This window comes from Platalea leucorodia (genome assembly GCF_965183815.1).
Source record: "Platalea leucorodia genome assembly, chromosome: 17".
Classification (NCBI taxonomy): Eukaryota; Metazoa; Chordata; class Aves; order Pelecaniformes; family Threskiornithidae; genus Platalea; species Platalea leucorodia.
Genome location: NC_138839.1, coordinates 7,706,772 through 7,725,338, shown reverse-complemented (window position 1 = coordinate 7,725,338; position 18,567 = coordinate 7,706,772). Strand labels below are relative to the sequence as shown.

The following is an 18,567-nucleotide window of genomic DNA, read 5'->3' as shown; positions in this document are numbered from 1 at the left end:
AGCTCCCTGTCTTTGAAAACACCCCAGTGCTCCCTAGCAGCAGAGAGCAGTCTGAAGGAAGCGCGCAGGGCCCTGTGTAGGGCTGCAAAAGGCATTGCCTTGGGTTCAGGAGCTGTGATTTGCCTTCGGGTGAGGGAAGAAGAGGTCCTGACTTTAAAAATTCATCCCTGTGGTAGCCTCAGAAGATCCAAACTGAGCTGAGGTGCTCCCAGACAGAACTGGGGTCTGGGTTGTTCATTCGTCAGGGTGAGCTGAAAAGAGAAACCCTCACCTTAAAAAATGCACCAACCCCCCCTGGGAAAGCAGGGAACTGAGAGAGCAAGCAAACAAGCAGCAGAGAAACTGGCAATAGGAAGCGTTTCTGATTTTCCCTTTCTTCCATTCTTTTGCCAGCTCGAGTTATTAAGGGTTTGGTGGGAGCCTAGCTAGCCCTGCACTTGCTGAACTTATCAGGGTTATTTCATCTCCCCATGACCTCTCCGTATTTACGATGGGAACCCTGGAGGCATTGGCTTTGCTTAACTGGTGTATCTTACACTGCAGTTAAGCTGGACCTTAACTGATTACAGCCCTTGATTGATCAGAGAAAGAGGGAGGGGAAGAGAAAGAGGAGTCCTAGAGCAGATACGCAGGGCTATCAGTGCACCAAGCAGCTTCGCCTGGGGCTGGGATATGCCACTCGGGGGATTCTTTGTAGTGCAGCTCCTTTCACATTTATAGAGGCTCCCCTCCACTCTCCAAAAAGAGAGAGACAGAGAGAGAAAAGCAGGCGAAGGGGGGGCATGGAGCGGACTCAAAGGATCTCAGGAAATCTTGTTTCGAAGCAGTAAGTCAGCACCCGCACTCCATTACCAGTGTCCGCGGGGGGTTGTGATAGTGAGTGAGCACAGATCAGCTTAGCTGAGAAATGGGAAAAAAAAAATAATAATAAAATGAGGGACAGAAATGGAAAGGGAGGAGGGGAAGAGGAGACCTTTCTGTGAATTATGGTTTGTCTTTGTTAGTCTCTGTCGGTGTGGGGCTGCTGAAGAGAGGAATAACAGAAGTTTATAGAACAGGTTTAATTTGCTGGGACTTAGCTGTGCTGCGTGGTCTCCCCGCCCTGCCATTATTCACCTCGGGCAGATGCACAGCAATAGATTTAGGGCTGATTTAGCAGGAAACCTTGGTGTGTGTTTGTTTATTTCTTGGTATTTTGAATCTCTCACCAAGCCCCCAAAGCTTTTTGTTCCCCACCTGCCATCAGCATGTCTGAGCTTACCCAAGAATGGACAAAGAGGTGCAGAAGAAAAGACACGAGCCCAGCCCAGTTCCAAAGCCAAACCTAACCTGAGTCCTTCTGCTGGTTTGGAAATGTTTAGGAATTCCAGTTTTCCATGGTTGTGCCTTTCTGCTTTCTCACCCCAGGTGACTTAATGAGTTCCAAAATGCCACAACTAAGATTCATCTTCCTGCAATTAATACCCTGTGTAAAGTTGCCCAGAGATGCTCCGTATCTCAACGAAGGGATTTTCCCATGGAGACTTTCTTTTCCAATGCGTTCACTTGGCCTTCACAGAGAAACGTATTCACGGGGAAAACAGCATCAGGGTAGAGTTTGCTTGTGGTGACTTCGGTTAATGCAGTCTGCTGCCCAGAAAGAAGGAGGATGGGGTGGCTCAGTTTGCCGACCAGCACATTTGGGAAGCATTGGCCTTCTTTTGGTTATTCTATATAAAATGGCTTAGCAACTCCAATTTAATCGGGGAAAACACTTCATGCTTAGGTAACACGAGATGACTAATGATGTTGATGGTTAGTAAAGCACAAACTGCCCATTTTCAGAGGGGAGATACTCAGCAGTGCATGAAAATCAAACCCCTTTGACAGTTTTGAGGCGGCAAGGCGCTATTTAGCCTTTTGGCTTGAGTCTCTCCTGTTTCTGGAAGGGAGGAGCCCATGTCTCTTGATTTTGCTTGTTAGTTAAATTGATGCCCATAGAACGGGGACCCCGCTTTACCTTAAACAGCCCGCACTAGCACGGCATGTCTTTTTGTTTCCTCTCTGGTTATCCAGGCTACTAAAAACTTTACCATCTGCTTTTTTCTAAGTGATAGTAGAGTTTGGTGCCCTAATAGCAGGGATAGTGGCTGATGTTTCTAGATCAAGCGGTTTTTAATGTAATTCCCATTCACAGTGATGCCTCCCCCCACTCCTCTCCCAATTACGGATGTATAACCCCGTGGTGCTTCTGATTTCCTTACAGTATTTCCATTGCCAGAAGAGCCCACTCCTCTTTCCCAGACCATCCAGACTTAAGCAATTTCTCTTACCCTTATAGCTAAGACCTTCCCATTCTTTTGTATAGCTTAGAAACTTTTCTTTAGACCTTCTCCATAATTTGTACATCTCTACAGAAGCAGGGTGCCCAAAACAAGATGCAGTGCTCCAGGTGGAACCTCACCATAGCCTTGAACAATCAGGTAATAACTTCCCATCGCCTTTTTTTCTAATCCTCCCCTTGTGCAGCCTGCATTGGCCTGCTTTGCTGCAGCTCACCATTGCATCCCCAGCTCCATCTCATCCCCAGCATCTCCCCAAGCCCTCTCCATCATGAGTGTGTGGCAGTTCTTCATCCGTCAAGTGAACAGGGTCATCTTAGGACACAAACGCTCATCTCCATTTCACCCGCTGTGTCCTAGACCACTCCCCTGTGGCACTGAAACATCCTTCAGATGTTTGAAGTCACTGAAAGGCGTTGATGATATTTCTGGGTTTATTGTTCACTGCCAAGCTGTACCGCTGTTCAAGCACAGGCCCACAGGAACCATTTCTGACCACTTTGAAGGGATCTGGTATGATCTGTCCCATACGCACCACAACGGATTCGGGCACATTGCGTTCTGTTCCCAGCTTTGCTTCTGACACACTTCGCGTGGCCTTGGGAAAGGCATTTCACTGGTCTCCGCATATTTTCCAACGGAGTGGGGAAGGTTAGGAAAAGGAGACGTTACCGCTATACAGCAGCAGCCACGTCAGCCCTGGACTCCTTCCGTAGCAGGAAGGACTTGTGAGATTCTGCTAGCTCGTATTCATAACGCTGCTCTCTTTATAGTCCATCCATCAGCCTGTTACTAGTGCTAAATACCTGGCTAGATGAGGTAAAGCTGGGGCAGTGGAGCATCAGGTTTCTTAAACTTTAACCCACAACAAAATAGAAGTAGGGAGTTAAATCACCTGCTCATTTACGCCAGTGTGGATCAGGACTGTGCTTGAAGTCAGTGAAGTTACCCCTAAGGAAGGCTAATGGGAAGTTTGCTCCCCGGGGCTCCAAAATGTAGTTGGAAGTCACATGAGATGGAAGGGACTGCAGTTACCCGGATCAGATGTTTTCTAGGTGCAAGAAGTGTGAAGCGCTGTCTGGATCCTTTGCCTGATTGCAAAATCAAATTTGATGGGTGTACTTACTGGATTGGTTTGGCATATTGGGATCCAACTCAGCTGCGTCTAGTGATTTAGAAAATACTCAAAATTAATTGCTTGGTTTTGTGAGTGCAGTGTTAGTCATTGCTACATAAGTCATTTTAGTCCCACCTAGGGGCATATTTGCATATATTTATCCTCCTTTCAAGTGAAGATCTTTGGGGAAGCTGTATTTATCTCCTCCCAACTCTTTCTTTGGCTTTCAGTAGTCCTACAGTCACCTCTTCATTTTGTTTCCATTTAATGTATGTATAGAATAATCGACTCTTCCTCTTCCCACCAAGTGAAAATGAATCCACAGAGATCAAAAAGCATTAATATGAGGAAGGGTTGCCTTCTGCAAGAGAGAAGGAAAAGATTAGCTGAACAGGCTGCAAAACAAAGATGGAAGAGATTAAGCTGGGTCCCCACCCAGTAGCTAAGAACAGTCTTGGAGGACAGAGCATGACCTACCCAGAGCAGAAGCTGAATCAACCACGAATGGCAGAGACCAAGCCCTCATGGAGGAACTCGGAGCGAATCGTTAGCTTCATCCATGTCGTTAGTAAATCCATAAGATCCAGCATGTTTCCCAGCACGGGCATCAGGCCCCTGTCAGACTTCCCATTCCCTAGGCAGCGGTGTAAATGTTAACACCACAGAAGCTGAAACAAAGAGAGATTTCAGCCTACAAACACGCTTCACAACAGAGAATTTCCTGGTGCTTTTTGCCTGATGTAGTATCAAATATTCCAATCGATCACATTTCCAGCCTTTCCCAAAGAGAGAGTATTTCTACCCATTCCTAGGAAAGCAGTACCACAGCCTCAAATACTGCCCGCTGCCAGGAGACCCTTCCTCCGGTTTTCCCTTTTTCATTTCTGCCTGGTTTCCAGTTTGCATTCCTTCGGGACCACCCGGCAGCTTCTCTGGACTTAACACCCTTCAGCTAGTGGCAGATCATTACGTCTTCCCTTTATTCAGAACTTAGCCAGGCTCAGCAGTTTCTAAATGCAGCATTTTTCTAAGGCAGCCTCTGATTTTGGACGCTTTGCGCTGTGTCAAATCGAGCGTCCAGAAATGGAGACACCACAGAATCAGGGGTCACTCTGGAAAATGCTGTCCGCAGGCTCCTGCCTCCCCATCGTTCTGTTTGCTTGAGTTTGATCTCCGTACGCCACCGCTGTGTCCTCCTGGTCGTGGGGCAGCGTAGCATCACTGAGTGCAGAGAGAAAACCCGCTGCGTCCAGGGCCCGATGTCTCTATCGGCTAGTATCTTAGGAAGCCTACAGCAAACTGATGACGCGGGGCAGGAGGTGTAGGGACCCTGAGGATGTATAGCCTGCCCGGCACGGCCTGGGTTGCTCTGGTATTTCCCATAGAGCTCTTGACCGCAGCGACCAGCGAGGTGCAGCAGCCAGGTCTGCAGGGGCAAGATTTTGTTAGGAAACTTATCTGCTACCCTCCCTGATGCGCTCACACCCTTCTCTATCTAAGCCGGATCTCTCCCTGTCGCTTGTCTGCCCCTCCGGCCCCCCCAACACGCCCAACCGCCCCCCCGACCCCCAAACCTAAAATCTGAAGGCCTGATTGCAGAGATTGAAGGCCCTAATTGCACTTCCCTTTCCAAAGCCGCATTCGTTTATCATAAAGGGTGCACATTTCCCCTGCTACAGTTTCCACGGCCAGAGGCCCTGAGGGCCAGCTCAGAAATGGAGGGAATTAATTACATTTTTTTAACTCCCCTTCTTTTAAAGTATGGGAGAGAGTGATGAAACGTCCTGGGGGGGGGAACAGAGGGGAGCTGCAGAGACGAGGGTGGGGAGGGAGGCAGCAGCAGCAGGAGGGGGGGGGGGGTGGCTCTTTCATCCAGGAGGGTCTTTGTGCATTAACCTTGGTCTCCCCAACACATGAAGACCCCTACCCCCTCTCCCCCCTGACAAATGACCTCCGGAAAGGGTAGAAACAAGGCCGAAGGCTCCTAGCACCGTGGCCGTTATTGACTTACCCTGAAGTGCAAGCCCACGCCACGCCTGTGACTGATTTGGGACAGCGGCAAAGGGAAAGGAGATGGGGAAAGGGAGAGAGACAACTGATGAGAGGGAGGGGAAAGGGAAGGCTGTCAATCACTGTGATGGACGGGTAGCAGATTTCCCTCCAGATAAAACCTTACAGATGTGAAGTGGGTATTGATTTTTAGTTAGTGATGATAATGCACCAAGAAGTAATAAATTATAAGAAAGCAAGGTCAAAAAGAAAAGGTAAAAGGACTTTGCATTCTTGAGGAGGGGATTTCTCCAGATGCCCCAGACTTTCCTAAGTTCAAAAGTTGCCTGGAAAATGAGTTTATCCAGCTGAAACAAGAAGTCAGATAACGCGGGCCTGCCGAGGCTGGAGGGCTCGTGTAGGGTTATCCGTGCTGGGTGGCTGCGTAGCGAAGAGGGAATAGAAATCTCCGGTTCACCCTTGTTATTTCTAACACCTTTGTGTCCTGGGGAGGGGAAGATGGGATGCCGTCCTCTGATAAACCTGTGCAAACAGAGTCTCGGGGGAGCTCAGCCCCAAATTGTTCTCAGCGTGCCTGGAAAAGGCAGAGGCCTCCCATGGTCAGCGTTGCTGAAGAGGGAACGGAGATCCGTGGGGCTGCTGGCTCAGCTGAGCCCCACAGCCTCCGTCAGGGTTCCTCTGCAGCGCTCGGCCACCCCGCCTCCATGGCAGCGTCCAGCAGGGAGGGCCATCTCCTAGCCACCTCCCAGCATCTCCCCTCTCCAACCTCCGTACAGTTACGTACCCGTCCACCACCTTGGCGTCGTCATGATGAAATATTGGCATCCTTGTGTTTCACCACGGATTTCCCGAGGGAAATTCAGCCCGTCTTTTTCAGAAAGGGGTCTTAGGATGGGATGAATTGTCCTTGAGAAGTGTCAGTCTCTCTGTAGAGGGATTCTGGAGGATTAGCAGAGACTAGGAACTTAACTTCACATGGCTAAGGTTAGCTGAGTTGAGTCCTAGCTTAAGTGACTTGCACAAGCCCTTGTGAGTCAGTAGCAGAGCTGGGATTAGAAATCAGTCCTGATTCTGACTGATTAAAGCCAATTACTGTCTTTAGTAGGATTTGCGCAAGTGTCTTCTCCGGTCTCAGCTCCTCTGAATTTCAAGAGTGTGAATCTGGGTTTCATTTACCAACTTGGCTTTACATCCCCCTTTCTTTTTAAAAGGGCCTTAGCGGAAGTGTTAATGTGACTTCTGCTTGCTTTAAGAGCCTTTTATTTTCTCTGAGTAATATAAAGCAGCTGACTCTTTTGGGGAGATGGCCAGGAGGGAGAGCACTAGAAAACCCTCTGGTCTGTGAGTGGTTCCAGTTGCCCTTCGTTTTACATTCATGATTTCTTTTCTGCACCTGCAGGGCTTGGCGGGGCGGGCAGCGCGTCCGCAGCCCGGCAGCACTGCCAGACCTGGACAGCTCAGGAAGGGAGAGGCGAACCAGCCCGGCTTTGCGCTGCCAGAGCTGGAGCTTTCCAAAAATAACTCATAATTCATACGTCTGTGCTTTTGCACATGCAAGAAGGATGTTTATTGTTTTAAACATCTGATTCCGCTTGCAAATGAAATCCAGTAATGTCTCGTGGCTGCTGTATGTGCGAGCGTCCTGGGTATCCATCAGGGCAAAGAGGTGCAGGGTGTAATACCTATAGCTAATGCGACGCTGAAGCTATGAGGTCTGCCTGCAGCCGGCGGGATGGAGGGGCAGAGAAGGAGGATTCGTAGCTGAGCCAGATCAAAGTTCGTGACCCAGCTTAGTGGAAGGTTACAAATAACTTTGCAGCTGGAAAACCGACCTTCAGGCTGCACTCCCATGATTTCCCCGCTGCATAAGCCTTGAGGCAGAGAGGTTTACGTTACATCCACACAGAAAAGCATGACAGCCCTATTCTCGTATTAATCCACTCTGTCTTGCATATTTAAATGCAATTTCCTTTCTTCACCCCCCTGTCTTTCAGTCTTTGGGCTGTCTTGGGGCAGGGAGTTCCACGGGCACGCTTTGCACAGCATTACGGCTAAACAACTTCATCTAGATACCTCGAGGCTTAATCACTGTGATTAAGAAGCTGTGCCTGGGGGGTCTGGAGAGCTGGAGGTAATTTAGGCTCTGTCTGGAGCACCGTCTGCCCCGCAGTGTACAGACAGCTAAGCTAGGTTTAACTTTTGGGGACCAGTAGCAAACTCCAAGCTCAGTGCAGTAGGAGAGGGTGAATGAACCCTGTCGGAGCTCCATGCTGCCGCCGCTGCGCTGCTTTTACTTAGCTTGTTCAAAGCTCGTTCCTGTGTCTGTACCACACTGCAGACTAAACCCAGTGGTCGGGGTTAGATTGATTTTCCAGGCTTTTTAGCTAACCCCCTCCCCAGTACCTCCCCACCGCCTCCCCCTCCGCGGGGGTCCAGCCACCCCTGCTCCCGAATTCCCCTCCCAGACAAATGCCTGGGAAGGATCTCAGGCCGGCTGAGTCGGGAGGTGGCATCACATCAAGAGAAAGCGTCTTTGCAGGACTCCTGAGTCCTTCCGGGGGGAGGAGAAGCTTTAGAAAGCAAAGGCCAGCGCGTAGCCGGTCATTCAGCCTAAGCCCCCGCTCCGCCGGGAAGGTGAGGGAGGAGGGGACGGGGAAGGTGTCGGGGTGAGCAGGAAGGGGAGACGCCGCTCTATACAACCCCTCTTGTGTCCTTCCAGAGAATGTATCCTCCGCACAATAGCTCACCAGGCCGCTGGTGGGGGATAAAGGACTCATTTTACCACTTGCCAGGCTCCAAATATTTCCAATTTGCCACTTTAATTGATGTCAATAAGGTTATGCTAAATTCGGAGATTTTCAGCCGCTCGGCATCTGAGCGCTGGCCTGGCCCCCCGAGGTGACTGGCTGTCCCCTCTCCCCCCGCCCTTCCCCAGCACGAATACGGCAAGGCACGCCTGCGGCGGCTGCGGAGATCAACCGAGAGGCATCAGGAGTTCCCTTCCTTCCCTCGCCACGGCCCCGCTTCTGCAAACTCTTTACACTTTTAACTTGGCAGCCCGGGGGTAATTCTGCTGATTGCAGAAGGCAATTGCATTAAAGCGCTAGTGGGATCAGGGTCCTTGTGTGAAGGCCTGTAGGCAGCGGCTTACCCCAACCTCATCCACGGGAACAAATCTGGCATTTTTGCTGGAAAAGAAGGAAAAAAAAAAAGGATAGTAAGTTCATCTGTTTCAGGTCTCAAAGCAGGAAGATCGCTTGTGTGCAAATTTAATTACATTTTCAAACCAAGCCCTACACTGAAATGAGCCGAACCAGGACCTGTTATCCTTTAACATTTGAGGGTAAAGAGAACTTTGACATTTCAGTCCCTAAAGCTGAATCTGCATCAAAGCCAGAAAGGGTTTGCATCTGGTTTTGTTAGGGACCTTTGCAAACCAAGCCCCGCTCAGACTTCCAAAGAAAGGGGCTGTCTTCAGCGTCCCTTTTTGAAAATAGGTATTTTTGCTCCCTGCCTCATGTGTCTCCTCCTCTGTGAGGGCTGTGCATAGGAAGGGAGGAAGTGCTACTTTACGGCAGAGCGTGTCGAGCAGGTTTGTCCCAGGTTTATTCCTTTCTCCAGTGTTCATTCGGAACAGCACAGCTAACCTTGGCAGGTCAGCAAAGAAGGACCAAAGACTGAGTGTGCTGTGAAGGAACTTCTCAATTATCCCTATTAAGGTCTTTCAAATAAAGCGTTAGACACAGAGGAGCCAACTGTGGGGTCTGTCTGTTGTTATTTGGTGGAAGCAGGCCTTCATTCTCCAGCCTGGCCAAACCTGTATAGGTGTTGTATATTATACCGATCGAGCACCACTATGCGTAGGCTGTTCCTCCCTGGTATGCATGAAGGCAGCTGCACACCTACCCTTTCTCCTCCAGACGTTGACCTGTTGTCTCCTGTGTTTCTCCAGGTGATGAGCATCCTGAGCAACCCCAGCGGGGTTCCTCCTCAACCCCAGGCTGACTTCTCCATCTCTCCCCTTCACGGCGGCTTGGACACCACCAACTCCATCTCTGCCAGCTGCAGCCAGCGGAGTGACTCCATCAAGTCCGTGGACAGCCTCCCGACTTCCCAGTCCTACTGTCCTCCCACCTACAGCACCACCAGCTACAGTGTGGACCCAGTGGCTGGCTACCAATACGGACAGTACGGACAAAGTAAGTACGCTGATTGTATTCCCCCTGCATAGGGAGCAGGAGAAGAGAGGGAGGGGATGTAAGAAGGTGTGGATATTGTATTGGAAAGGATTCCCATGGAAATCTGTCCATCTAGAGAGAAAAAGGGAGTTTACTCACCAGACATAGATGGAGATTGCTCCACACAGCCTCCCCAGCAACCTTGCAGTCCAATTCAAAAGTCCCAATTAAAATATTTTAGGTAAAACATTTCTATTAGAAAAGAAGGACAACTTCCAGACCTCTCTCCTTCCCCCTCTCCAATTCTCGCTTCTCCAAAAGCCCTACAACGTGTTCACCCTGCTCAGCCCAAGGAAAGCTGGGGTTTTAATGCCATCCCTTAGTGATGCAGAACTGAATGTGTCGCTTCCCCCCCTGCCCTCCGTAAGGTAAGGGCTGGGTCCACGCTCAGAGACTTTCCTACGAAAAACATTAAGCCAATGCCTGTCAACTGGGCTGTGGTTCTGCGAAAGCTGAAGTGAGGCTGGAACTGTAATCCTGAAACCAAACCTCAGACCCGAAAGGCAGAGAGACCCTGGGAGGGTCTGTTTCTTTTCCAGAATGGTTGGGTCACAAAAACACCAGCGAGCCTGGCAAAGGGCTCACCTGCCGGTGTTAAACTAATAATAAGTGTGGTGTTGTGAGAGAGTGATCCGCGGAGGGTTAAAGGTGCATCCTCTTCCTCCGGGAGCGCTCCTGCTTGCCCATAGCTTGTCCTCAGTGACCTTTCCTTCCATTTGGCTGTGGCTTTTTATTCCCCTCTCCGTCACAGCCCTTTAATGTCTTTAACTTCTACAGCTAAATGAGAACCGGCTGTGGCGGCAGACGGGATCAATAGCAGCTTCCCCCCACCCCTCCTTTTTTTGTTTTTCGGGAGTTTGATCTGTGACCCCTTGACCTTCCCCTCGCTTCTGGATGTGAGGCTGGACACACGTGCTATTGATAAAAATCTTAAACAAATTCCAATACCATGTATTTCCAATAAAGATTCCCTTGGGCAAGACGTTAGTCACACCCATGTGTGTAAAAAATAAAATAAGGAGGACGAGCTACGTTTTCTGAGAGAGAGAGACCAGCAAAGGAGAAGGAAAGAGAAAGAAGGGTTTGTCTTGGTTTGCTGCAGGAATTTTTACTTGGGCCTCTCCTTGTGCTGATGAAAAACTGCTCACGCAGCCCTAGTTATGTTGTTTTATTTGCCCCCCCTTTCCTGATTTCTGTCGCCCGGCTCTCTCTTTTCTGCTGGACACCCATTCAATTTACAAGTCCAGTTCAGAGCCCGCTGGGCTCGGTTCGGAACAGGAATGTTTTCCTGTTAATAGTCACAAGAGTCCAGGCTGCCAACAGGTCTGTGCCCAGCAGCAAGTCTTGCGCGGTCGACAGAGTTAGTCCAGACGTGTCCCATGCCTAGAGACGTGCAGGTAGCTTCTCACGAAGGCGTTCTTCCTGCTGGGGCCAGGAAGGTAGGCGAGAAACCGTCACACACCATCCACAGTGCCACCGCTTCCCAGCGCTGGGAGCTGGAGTCACAGCCAGCGTGACAGCAAGTCTTACAGCCAAAACCAATGCCACGCTGCGCGGCAGATGCAGCACAAACCAACTGTAGCTGTTCTAAGGTGGGATCTACGTTAAGCAGCAAATTCCGCACGTGTGCACGTATGCGTATAGATATTTGTACTTACAGCTCTGTGCGGGCAGTGTACGTCCGCTTCACTATAAACCTTTCTTATAATGAGCCCCATTTATAATATAACATTTATAGCCCCGTTTATAATAATCTCTATGCGAGGCAACAGTTTGCATTGGTAATTAGTCCTGTTAGAGCAATCACTTACATGAAGTTGACCTTGATAGAGCAACACTTTTTCTTGTCTTTCTCGGTGCATGTTGTATTTAGCAGATAATTCTAATTCCTCCTGCTTTTTAATTCTTCACTGCTTCTTTTCAAATGCTGTTTAAATGCCGATCGGTGTGAGGTGACCTCCACAAGATCATTTATTGATGTTCGGTTCAAATTATATGTTTCTTCCTTCTCTGATGTGGCAAAAAAGTATCAGAATTTTTTTTTAGTGAACACTGTGATATTATGAAAATGGGGAGTTGTTATGGCGGGGGCAGGCTCGCTATAACCAGGGCTTGTAAATAAGAGCTCTGTAGCTTTGATAGGCTTTGGACCTGGCCTGCAGAGAATCTCCCTCTCTCCCCACTTCTCTCCTCCTTATTCTGTGTTTTAGAGACACAAAAGCAGACACACTTTCTCTCTCATATAAGCAAATAAACACCCAGAGCACTTTTGGTAAGTTACTGGTTTTATTTTGGCTTCCGCTGTATTAAAGCAACAAACCATGTGTTTGACATGGGGGGTACCCTGGTGCCTTTGAACTCTTCCCACTGGCACAAAAAGCAGTATTGGGAGTTTAGCCTGTTTTTTTTTTAGAAGGATGGGATTGCCATCAAATTTCCATTTTGCTGGGTGCTGCCCAGAGCAGGGTGACCGGCTCCGACCGTTCACCTCCCTCCTTTCCCAAGCACCCATCTGAATTCACCCAGAGCACGGGTGACAACAGGAGGAGAGGCACAACCACACACACCCACGCAGCCTGTCCGAGGAGTGAATCTCCTCTTTCCCTACAGCCTCTCAAAGACATTATTTAATGTGGTTACCTGAAATATCAGGGGACCAAGCTGCTAAGGTCTGGACGAGAGCCATAGCTTGGGGTCTAATCCTGTGCACACGCCCCTTGAAGCTAGAGGCACCATAACACATTACAGAGCTCGAGTCGAGCTACTCCAGGATCCCAGTCCCCGAGGAGCGCCTGCAGCGTGCCAGCTCCACTTGCCTATCTCAGCTCCTTTCAGACTCGGCCGCCTGCAGAAGCCGTGCTCCCCAGCAGGCCTCGCTTCGGCCCCGGATAACTCACCCTGCGCCGAGCCTGCTCGCTTCCAGCGCGCCAGCCTGCCAGCGCCTGCACAGCCTGTGCTGTCCCAGCCGGTGAGGAGCAGAGATGCCAGATTAATGTGGTCCTTGCGGTTCCCAAAGGCCGGAGCTGTGTTAATGATGCCGGTGATGGAACGCAGAAGCGTGAAAGGAATTCTAATAGATATGACAAGTCTAATAAGAATTTGTGTCTGGAAGGGACCTCCTCTGGGGCAGGCGTCTGACAAGACGTTGATGGCTGAAATTTGTTTACTCATTGGCACCGATTGTACATCTCCTGCCAGCCCCTTATTAATCTAATTTGAGACATTAAAGCTAGTGAAAGGGAGAGACTTTGACTGAAGCACAGCTAATGAGCAATGTCACCATCCTGCCCCGGTCCTCTTCCCCCTCAGACCATGGGGCAGTCAGGCGAGCTGGCATACAGGTTCACGCATCGCCTCAGGAGTTGTGGCTGCATTTCTCACCCAGATGGAGATAAGCAGAGTGGTTTCCCTTAGGAAGGGAGGATGAAGGCAGGCAGCAGAGCTCGCAGAGATGAGTCAGCATGCAGCGGATGAGTCGGATTCAAGCCCTGTCCAGACTTGGTGAGCTTCCACTGAAATCTCTGGAATCATTTACACCAGCATCACTGAGTGCAGGAGTTGGCTTTGCTACTGTGAGATGATACGGGGAGGTGAGGCTGGCAGGTTTATCCTGCTGGCTTTCTGCTCAGGCTTATCTTCAGGCAGCTCCCTTGGGAACACCATTTTCCATGGCAGAAGCGGAATTGTAGCTCTTTTCGGTAGGTCCATGGAGAGATTCAAGGAACTGCCGCAGCACGCGCAGAGCGCACTCTGCACACCGCAGCTGCGCTTACCCCAGCAGCGTCCGTCCCATCGGGGGTTTCTGGCAGGACCATCACGTGTTTGTGCTCCTTCCTAGGAGTGCAGCAGGACCCCCGTGTCTGTGAGAACCCCTGCACTGGGCCCCTCCGTAAGAGTCAGTCTGCGAGCTCTGTTGGTTACACGCGCTTTGATGCTGAAAGCCTCATTTCCACTATATGCTAACGTTGTGCTCTTTTCTCACCCTCCTTTTTTTATCCCCTCCTCTTCAGCCGCTGTTGATTATCTGGCCAAGAACGTGAGTCTGTCTACACAGCGTAGGATGAAGCTGGGAGAACATTCAGCCGTTCTGGGCCTCCTACCAGTAGAGACAGGCCAAGCTTACTGAAGAGTCCGACTGTGCCAACAACCCGCTCCAGCAACTTGGTACCACTGGAGAAAACACCACCAGCCTTCCAGGGATCTACCTGTACCCGGACCCTACTCCTTCTCAATTCCCTTCCACCTCGCACCAACCTGAGCTGTGAAGGAGACGGGAAAGAGGGGGAGGGCTCTCCAAGTATCCAGCTCCTCCCAGAGCGCTCTTCTCAGAGGCAAGCCTGGCCTCTGTGACCTGACTCCTCCCGTGGCCAGAGACAACGGGTTGGGTACATTTATTAACCCCGAGTTCATGCCCTCCCTCTAACCTACCTGGCCATGGCATTTTGCCCACGCTTAAGGACTTTCCATTGATCTAGGTAGTTGGCATAGTCAAAGCCAAATTGATCTTTTTTGCTTTGTAAAAAAAGAAATGTTTCATTTTATTTCCTTTTCTTTCCATCGCTGTAAATTTGGTGAATGTTGTATAGGAAGGAATAACCAAGCTGATCATTAAGGGTGATATAATTCGGGACCACAGAAGACCTATGGACCAAATATAAGAACTTGTTTAAAAAAAAAAAACAAACCCACAAAGACAAACAAAACCAGAAAAACATATATTAAAGTGACAGCAAATTTCCCCACCCCACTCTACCCTTCCGTTCTCACTGATGGCTTCCCAAAGCAGGGCCGAAGCAGGCCGGATTGCTGCTACGCAGGGGCAGGGTGTAAGTCCGTCCAGCCTGGGACCTTTGGAAAGTGTAAATGTAAATTGCTGCATGAGGACTGGAGATTATGGGCGCAGGCACGAGCAACATTTACTTTTCCTCTTAGGGACCAGTTTAGACCTGATGATCACTGAAAAGACACGGGCATCAGATAGCAGCAGGAGATGCGATAGCGAACGCTGGCCTTGCACGCACAGAGGAAGGGCATCAGATACAGCCGATCGCATTGGAGCTTTTGCCCGTCCAGTCGAGAAGGGCGAGGACTGTCGGTGGCCCTTCTTTCACTCAGCTGGAGAGAAGCTGGCCATGAGAGCAAAGACAGGAGAGGGAAGAGTCAGAGGTGTTCGTTAGCTGCCTGCCTGGAGGGGTCAGTATGCAAAGCCAGGTTCTTCTACCAGTAAAGGGCCATCTGAAAGAAAATGGTGCTTGTTCCGAAGGTGCTTTCCCGCAGCTGCCTCTCGCTGAGGGATGGACGTGGCTGTGGAGCCAGAGGGAAGGTGACCTGAAGAGTCTTTCTAACAGCAGCTGGGAGGGAAAGGTGCTCTCAGCTGCAACATTGCACCTATTTGTACTGCAGGAAAAGATTTACCTTACCGATGGCATTCTTTATCCTCTGGCTGCCAGGAGAAGTGCTTGCCCCTGTCCATCCTCCCGGCTCTTTCCCCACCCCTCTCATTTCGTGTACTATTCTGTACAACTCAAATCTCGCAGTCCCTTCCCTCTGCTTTTCATTTTGGTGGTGGAGCCTCTCTCTCTCTAAGCCAGATCTTGTTCTCTGGATTTATCACCTCACTTTTCTGTAGCAGCCAGTGCTCTCGCTTTTGTATCGGCTCACAATTCTGCTCATCGCACTGCTCAGACAAAAGCAGCCAACAATAAGATGTTATTCCTAAGTCGTGACCCACATGGGTTTTTAAATAGTTTCCCTTTTGCATGTGGTGATGATCCTTGATGATTCTTAAGCAGATGGCTAATATTATAGACTTTTTTCCCCTCACCTTCCTGCTCACTTCAAGAACGCACTGAAATGTGACCTGGAGAGGGCAAGGAAAGCTGCCCCCGAGATAACCACCCCGGTGCACAGAATCTCTGCCAGCCAGTAGCTGATGTGTAAAGTCCAATGGCAACAGGCAGTACGTAAAGTCATCTACAGACTGTTAGGGTTTATAATACACTTACTATTTTATACGTCTACTTTAGGATAATGAATGTCTGCTTTTGTCCGCTGGCGATAATGGGGGCCACGTGGTAGGATGAGTTCTGGTCTAGCATATGCTCCTAGGTTGTTAAAGGAGATGCTTCTCTTGTGCTCTCTTCTGTTGCTGCTGCTTCTTCCGTTTTTCTCAAATAATCTGATCTTGTTTTTGCAGCTGAAACAACATTTTTCTGGGGAACTATCCCCTGCCTTGCCCCAACATCATTTATCATGAACCATCAAGCCACTTTCTCTTGAGCCATGAGGACAATACCCGTTCTGACCAAAGCAGAGTTGTGCTGCTTACGTTGCTCAGCATCCTAGCAGAACCACATACGGCTTTCATCAGCTTTGCTTTACGCTTGTGACGGAGCCTACTCTACATTCCTAAAAGCATATTATTGCACCAGCTTGGCTACTCTGCCTCTCGCACGCTCACACGCCTGTTCCTGCGCAGGAGCTCTGTGCGGGGCGACGTCCGCATCCAGAAGCTGTATTGCTGTCATTTACGCTCCGGAGATCCCGATTCTGCCTCTGCTTGTCCAGCTATATCACACATACAGCTTCCCTCTAGTTGCAAAAGACTTTCCTTGGATCACAAAGCTTTAAATCCCTTTTGAATTCCAGTCCTGGCTTAAATGTCATTCCCGACAGCAGTAACCTTCAGCCTCACCTGAACTGGGGGATCGAGGGTGAGAGCAAGGGTGTCTGCCGTAGACACCAGCGTAGGGATTCATGACTGAAGCCCCTGTTTGAATTTGCTCCTGTGACTCGGTATCATTCTGAGCTGACTGCTAAAACAACAGAGCCCAGGATTTTCTTGCGTGCCACATTTAATAGTATTTAAGAGGCCAAATGCCGATAATCACCCCGTCTGGGAGCACCTTCAGATCTACAGCCTCCTTACCACTGGATGGTGGTTTGTAGATGGTGGTTGTTGGCCCCGTATCTGCCCCAGACAGTTGCAATCCCTTGTTCTTTCTACTGAAATTTCTGACCAAATGTATTCCTAGCTGCCTGCTAGACGAGAAGGAAAGTTTCGGTTTGTCATGAGAATTGCTTGTCCGCTGCTCCGGCTCGCCAAACCTGTCAGCTCCCTTCTCCCCGCCGTTCTCTCTTCTCGCCGTTATCTGTACGCGTCCCCCAAGCATCCCTCGGCAGGGGACACTTGGTCCTCGCAGCGAGCACCTTGTCGAGGAGGACTTAAGCTGAGCTCAGCGCAGAGTGCAGGACCCTGAAAATAAAAAGTATTAAAAAGAGGGAGCGCTGTAGAAACCTATTTGCCAATTACCTTCACCAGAAAGTCCGTGAACACCCGGGCACTGCTGTAAATAGAGTTCTTAGAGGAATACGAAAAACGCCCCATGCTAGCGCAAATAGCTATTCTCTGACCTTTCCCTCGTGGTCGCACTTTGTACATTAGTTGGAAATTTGGTCATGTGCTGTATGTTTATAGAAAGTTGACATTTTTTTATACTAAAACCACAGTGAGTGCCGTGCTAGTTAAAAAAGAAAAAAAAATGGGGGAGGGGGGATGAACTGTAGAAATTTGCCTATCGTGTGTTTTCAAAATACATTCCAGAAGCTTTGGGGTGGGATGGGTTTGATTTGGGGATTTTTTTGGTTTCTTTGTTTTGTTTTAAGGTACGTTCATGTATGAAAGTCCAAGTATTTTTTGTTTTGTTTTGTTTTGTTTTATGGAGTGCCAACCTCGGTTCTGCTGAAAAGAGACAAACTCAGGGGATGGGGTGGGACGGGGAGGGGGGGACAGAACAGAGGGAGGTGCCTTGAAGGCGAAACAAAACCGAGCATGGAAGAGTAGCACTCAGCAGCAGACAAGCGTTGGACAGCGAGACCCTGAAGAACGTGCGGTGGCGGTCGCTCGAGGCAGACCAAACGGGGACTGAGCAGATACTCACTACCGGTGACTCTGAGGGTGCCTGGGAATCCAAAAATCGTTCTGCGCCTCATCCAAACAAACCACCAAGCGAAGGGACGCACTCCGGAGACGCGCTCTCAGGTCGACGTTTCTTCCATGCCTGCAGATGAGAACTGACATCCCTGGGGGAAAGGAAAACCGCCGAGTGGATTTCTTGTACCTCCCCACGCCCCTGCCTTCACCTCTCAGCGCCGTCCTGAGACCACAAAATGGACATTTCCTCACCGTGTCCAGTAACTCAGCAGATTGGCTCCTGTTGCTCAGAGACTTTGTGTATTTAATGCTTCTAACCCATCATCCCTAACACCTCCATATACCCACCCGGGGAATATCTACATAGCACTATAGGACATTCCTTATTCCTAGTAACTGCGGATATGTTGCTTCTGTGTTTGACTCATAGCCATTTTGCTCCATGTGTATGCCTGCGTGGGAGTATGTGTGCGTGCGCCTGTGTGCCTGCGTGCGTGCGTGTGTATATATATAATCGCACCATAATTTATTCAGCTATATGGAGTAGTATAGTAGAAAGAGAAACTGGTATTTGCTTTAACTACCTGCTGCCTGTAGGTGTCTCTCTGTAACTCAGGCATAACTGTTATACATTAAAAAAAAAAAGGATTAAAAGCGTCTTTGGGTGGCTTGTTTGCTTAACTTGCTCTGCAGCGTGCCAAGCACAAGGGGAAAAGCTGGTAAATCAAAAATACTCGCACACACATACAAACTACAGATGTTTTTGCTGAAAAGCAAAATCGTGTGCTTCATTTGTTAATGAAAACGTGGAAAAGCTATGTAAATAAATAAAACATTTAATTTCACTGTGACTTTTCACAAGGGAAGAACAATTACCTGGCCTGTTCTAAATACAACCGTTTCTTTATGCATTCATTTTCAGCAAGCTATCGCACGGGCAGAGGAAGG

The 18,567-nt window shown here is 49.4% G+C and overlaps 1 protein-coding gene across 1 annotated transcript in view; it reads left to right on the top strand.

Moving 5' to 3' along the window:
• The window catches only part of PAX7 (paired box 7), a gene marked incomplete at its 3' end in the record, with an annotated part of 102,782 nt that extends 88,970 nt beyond the window's left edge, over nucleotides 1-13,812 (top strand). The window contains exons 9-11 of the mRNA XM_082328866.1: nucleotides 2,397-2,462; nucleotides 9,401-9,647; nucleotides 13,697-13,812. Coding sequence (XP_082184992.1) covers nucleotides 2,397-2,462; nucleotides 9,401-9,647; nucleotides 13,697-13,812 — 429 coding nt within the window. The remainder of the gene's footprint in view (nucleotides 1-2,396; nucleotides 2,463-9,400; nucleotides 9,648-13,696) is intronic.
• Nucleotides 13,813-18,567: the final 4,755 nt, after the last annotated feature.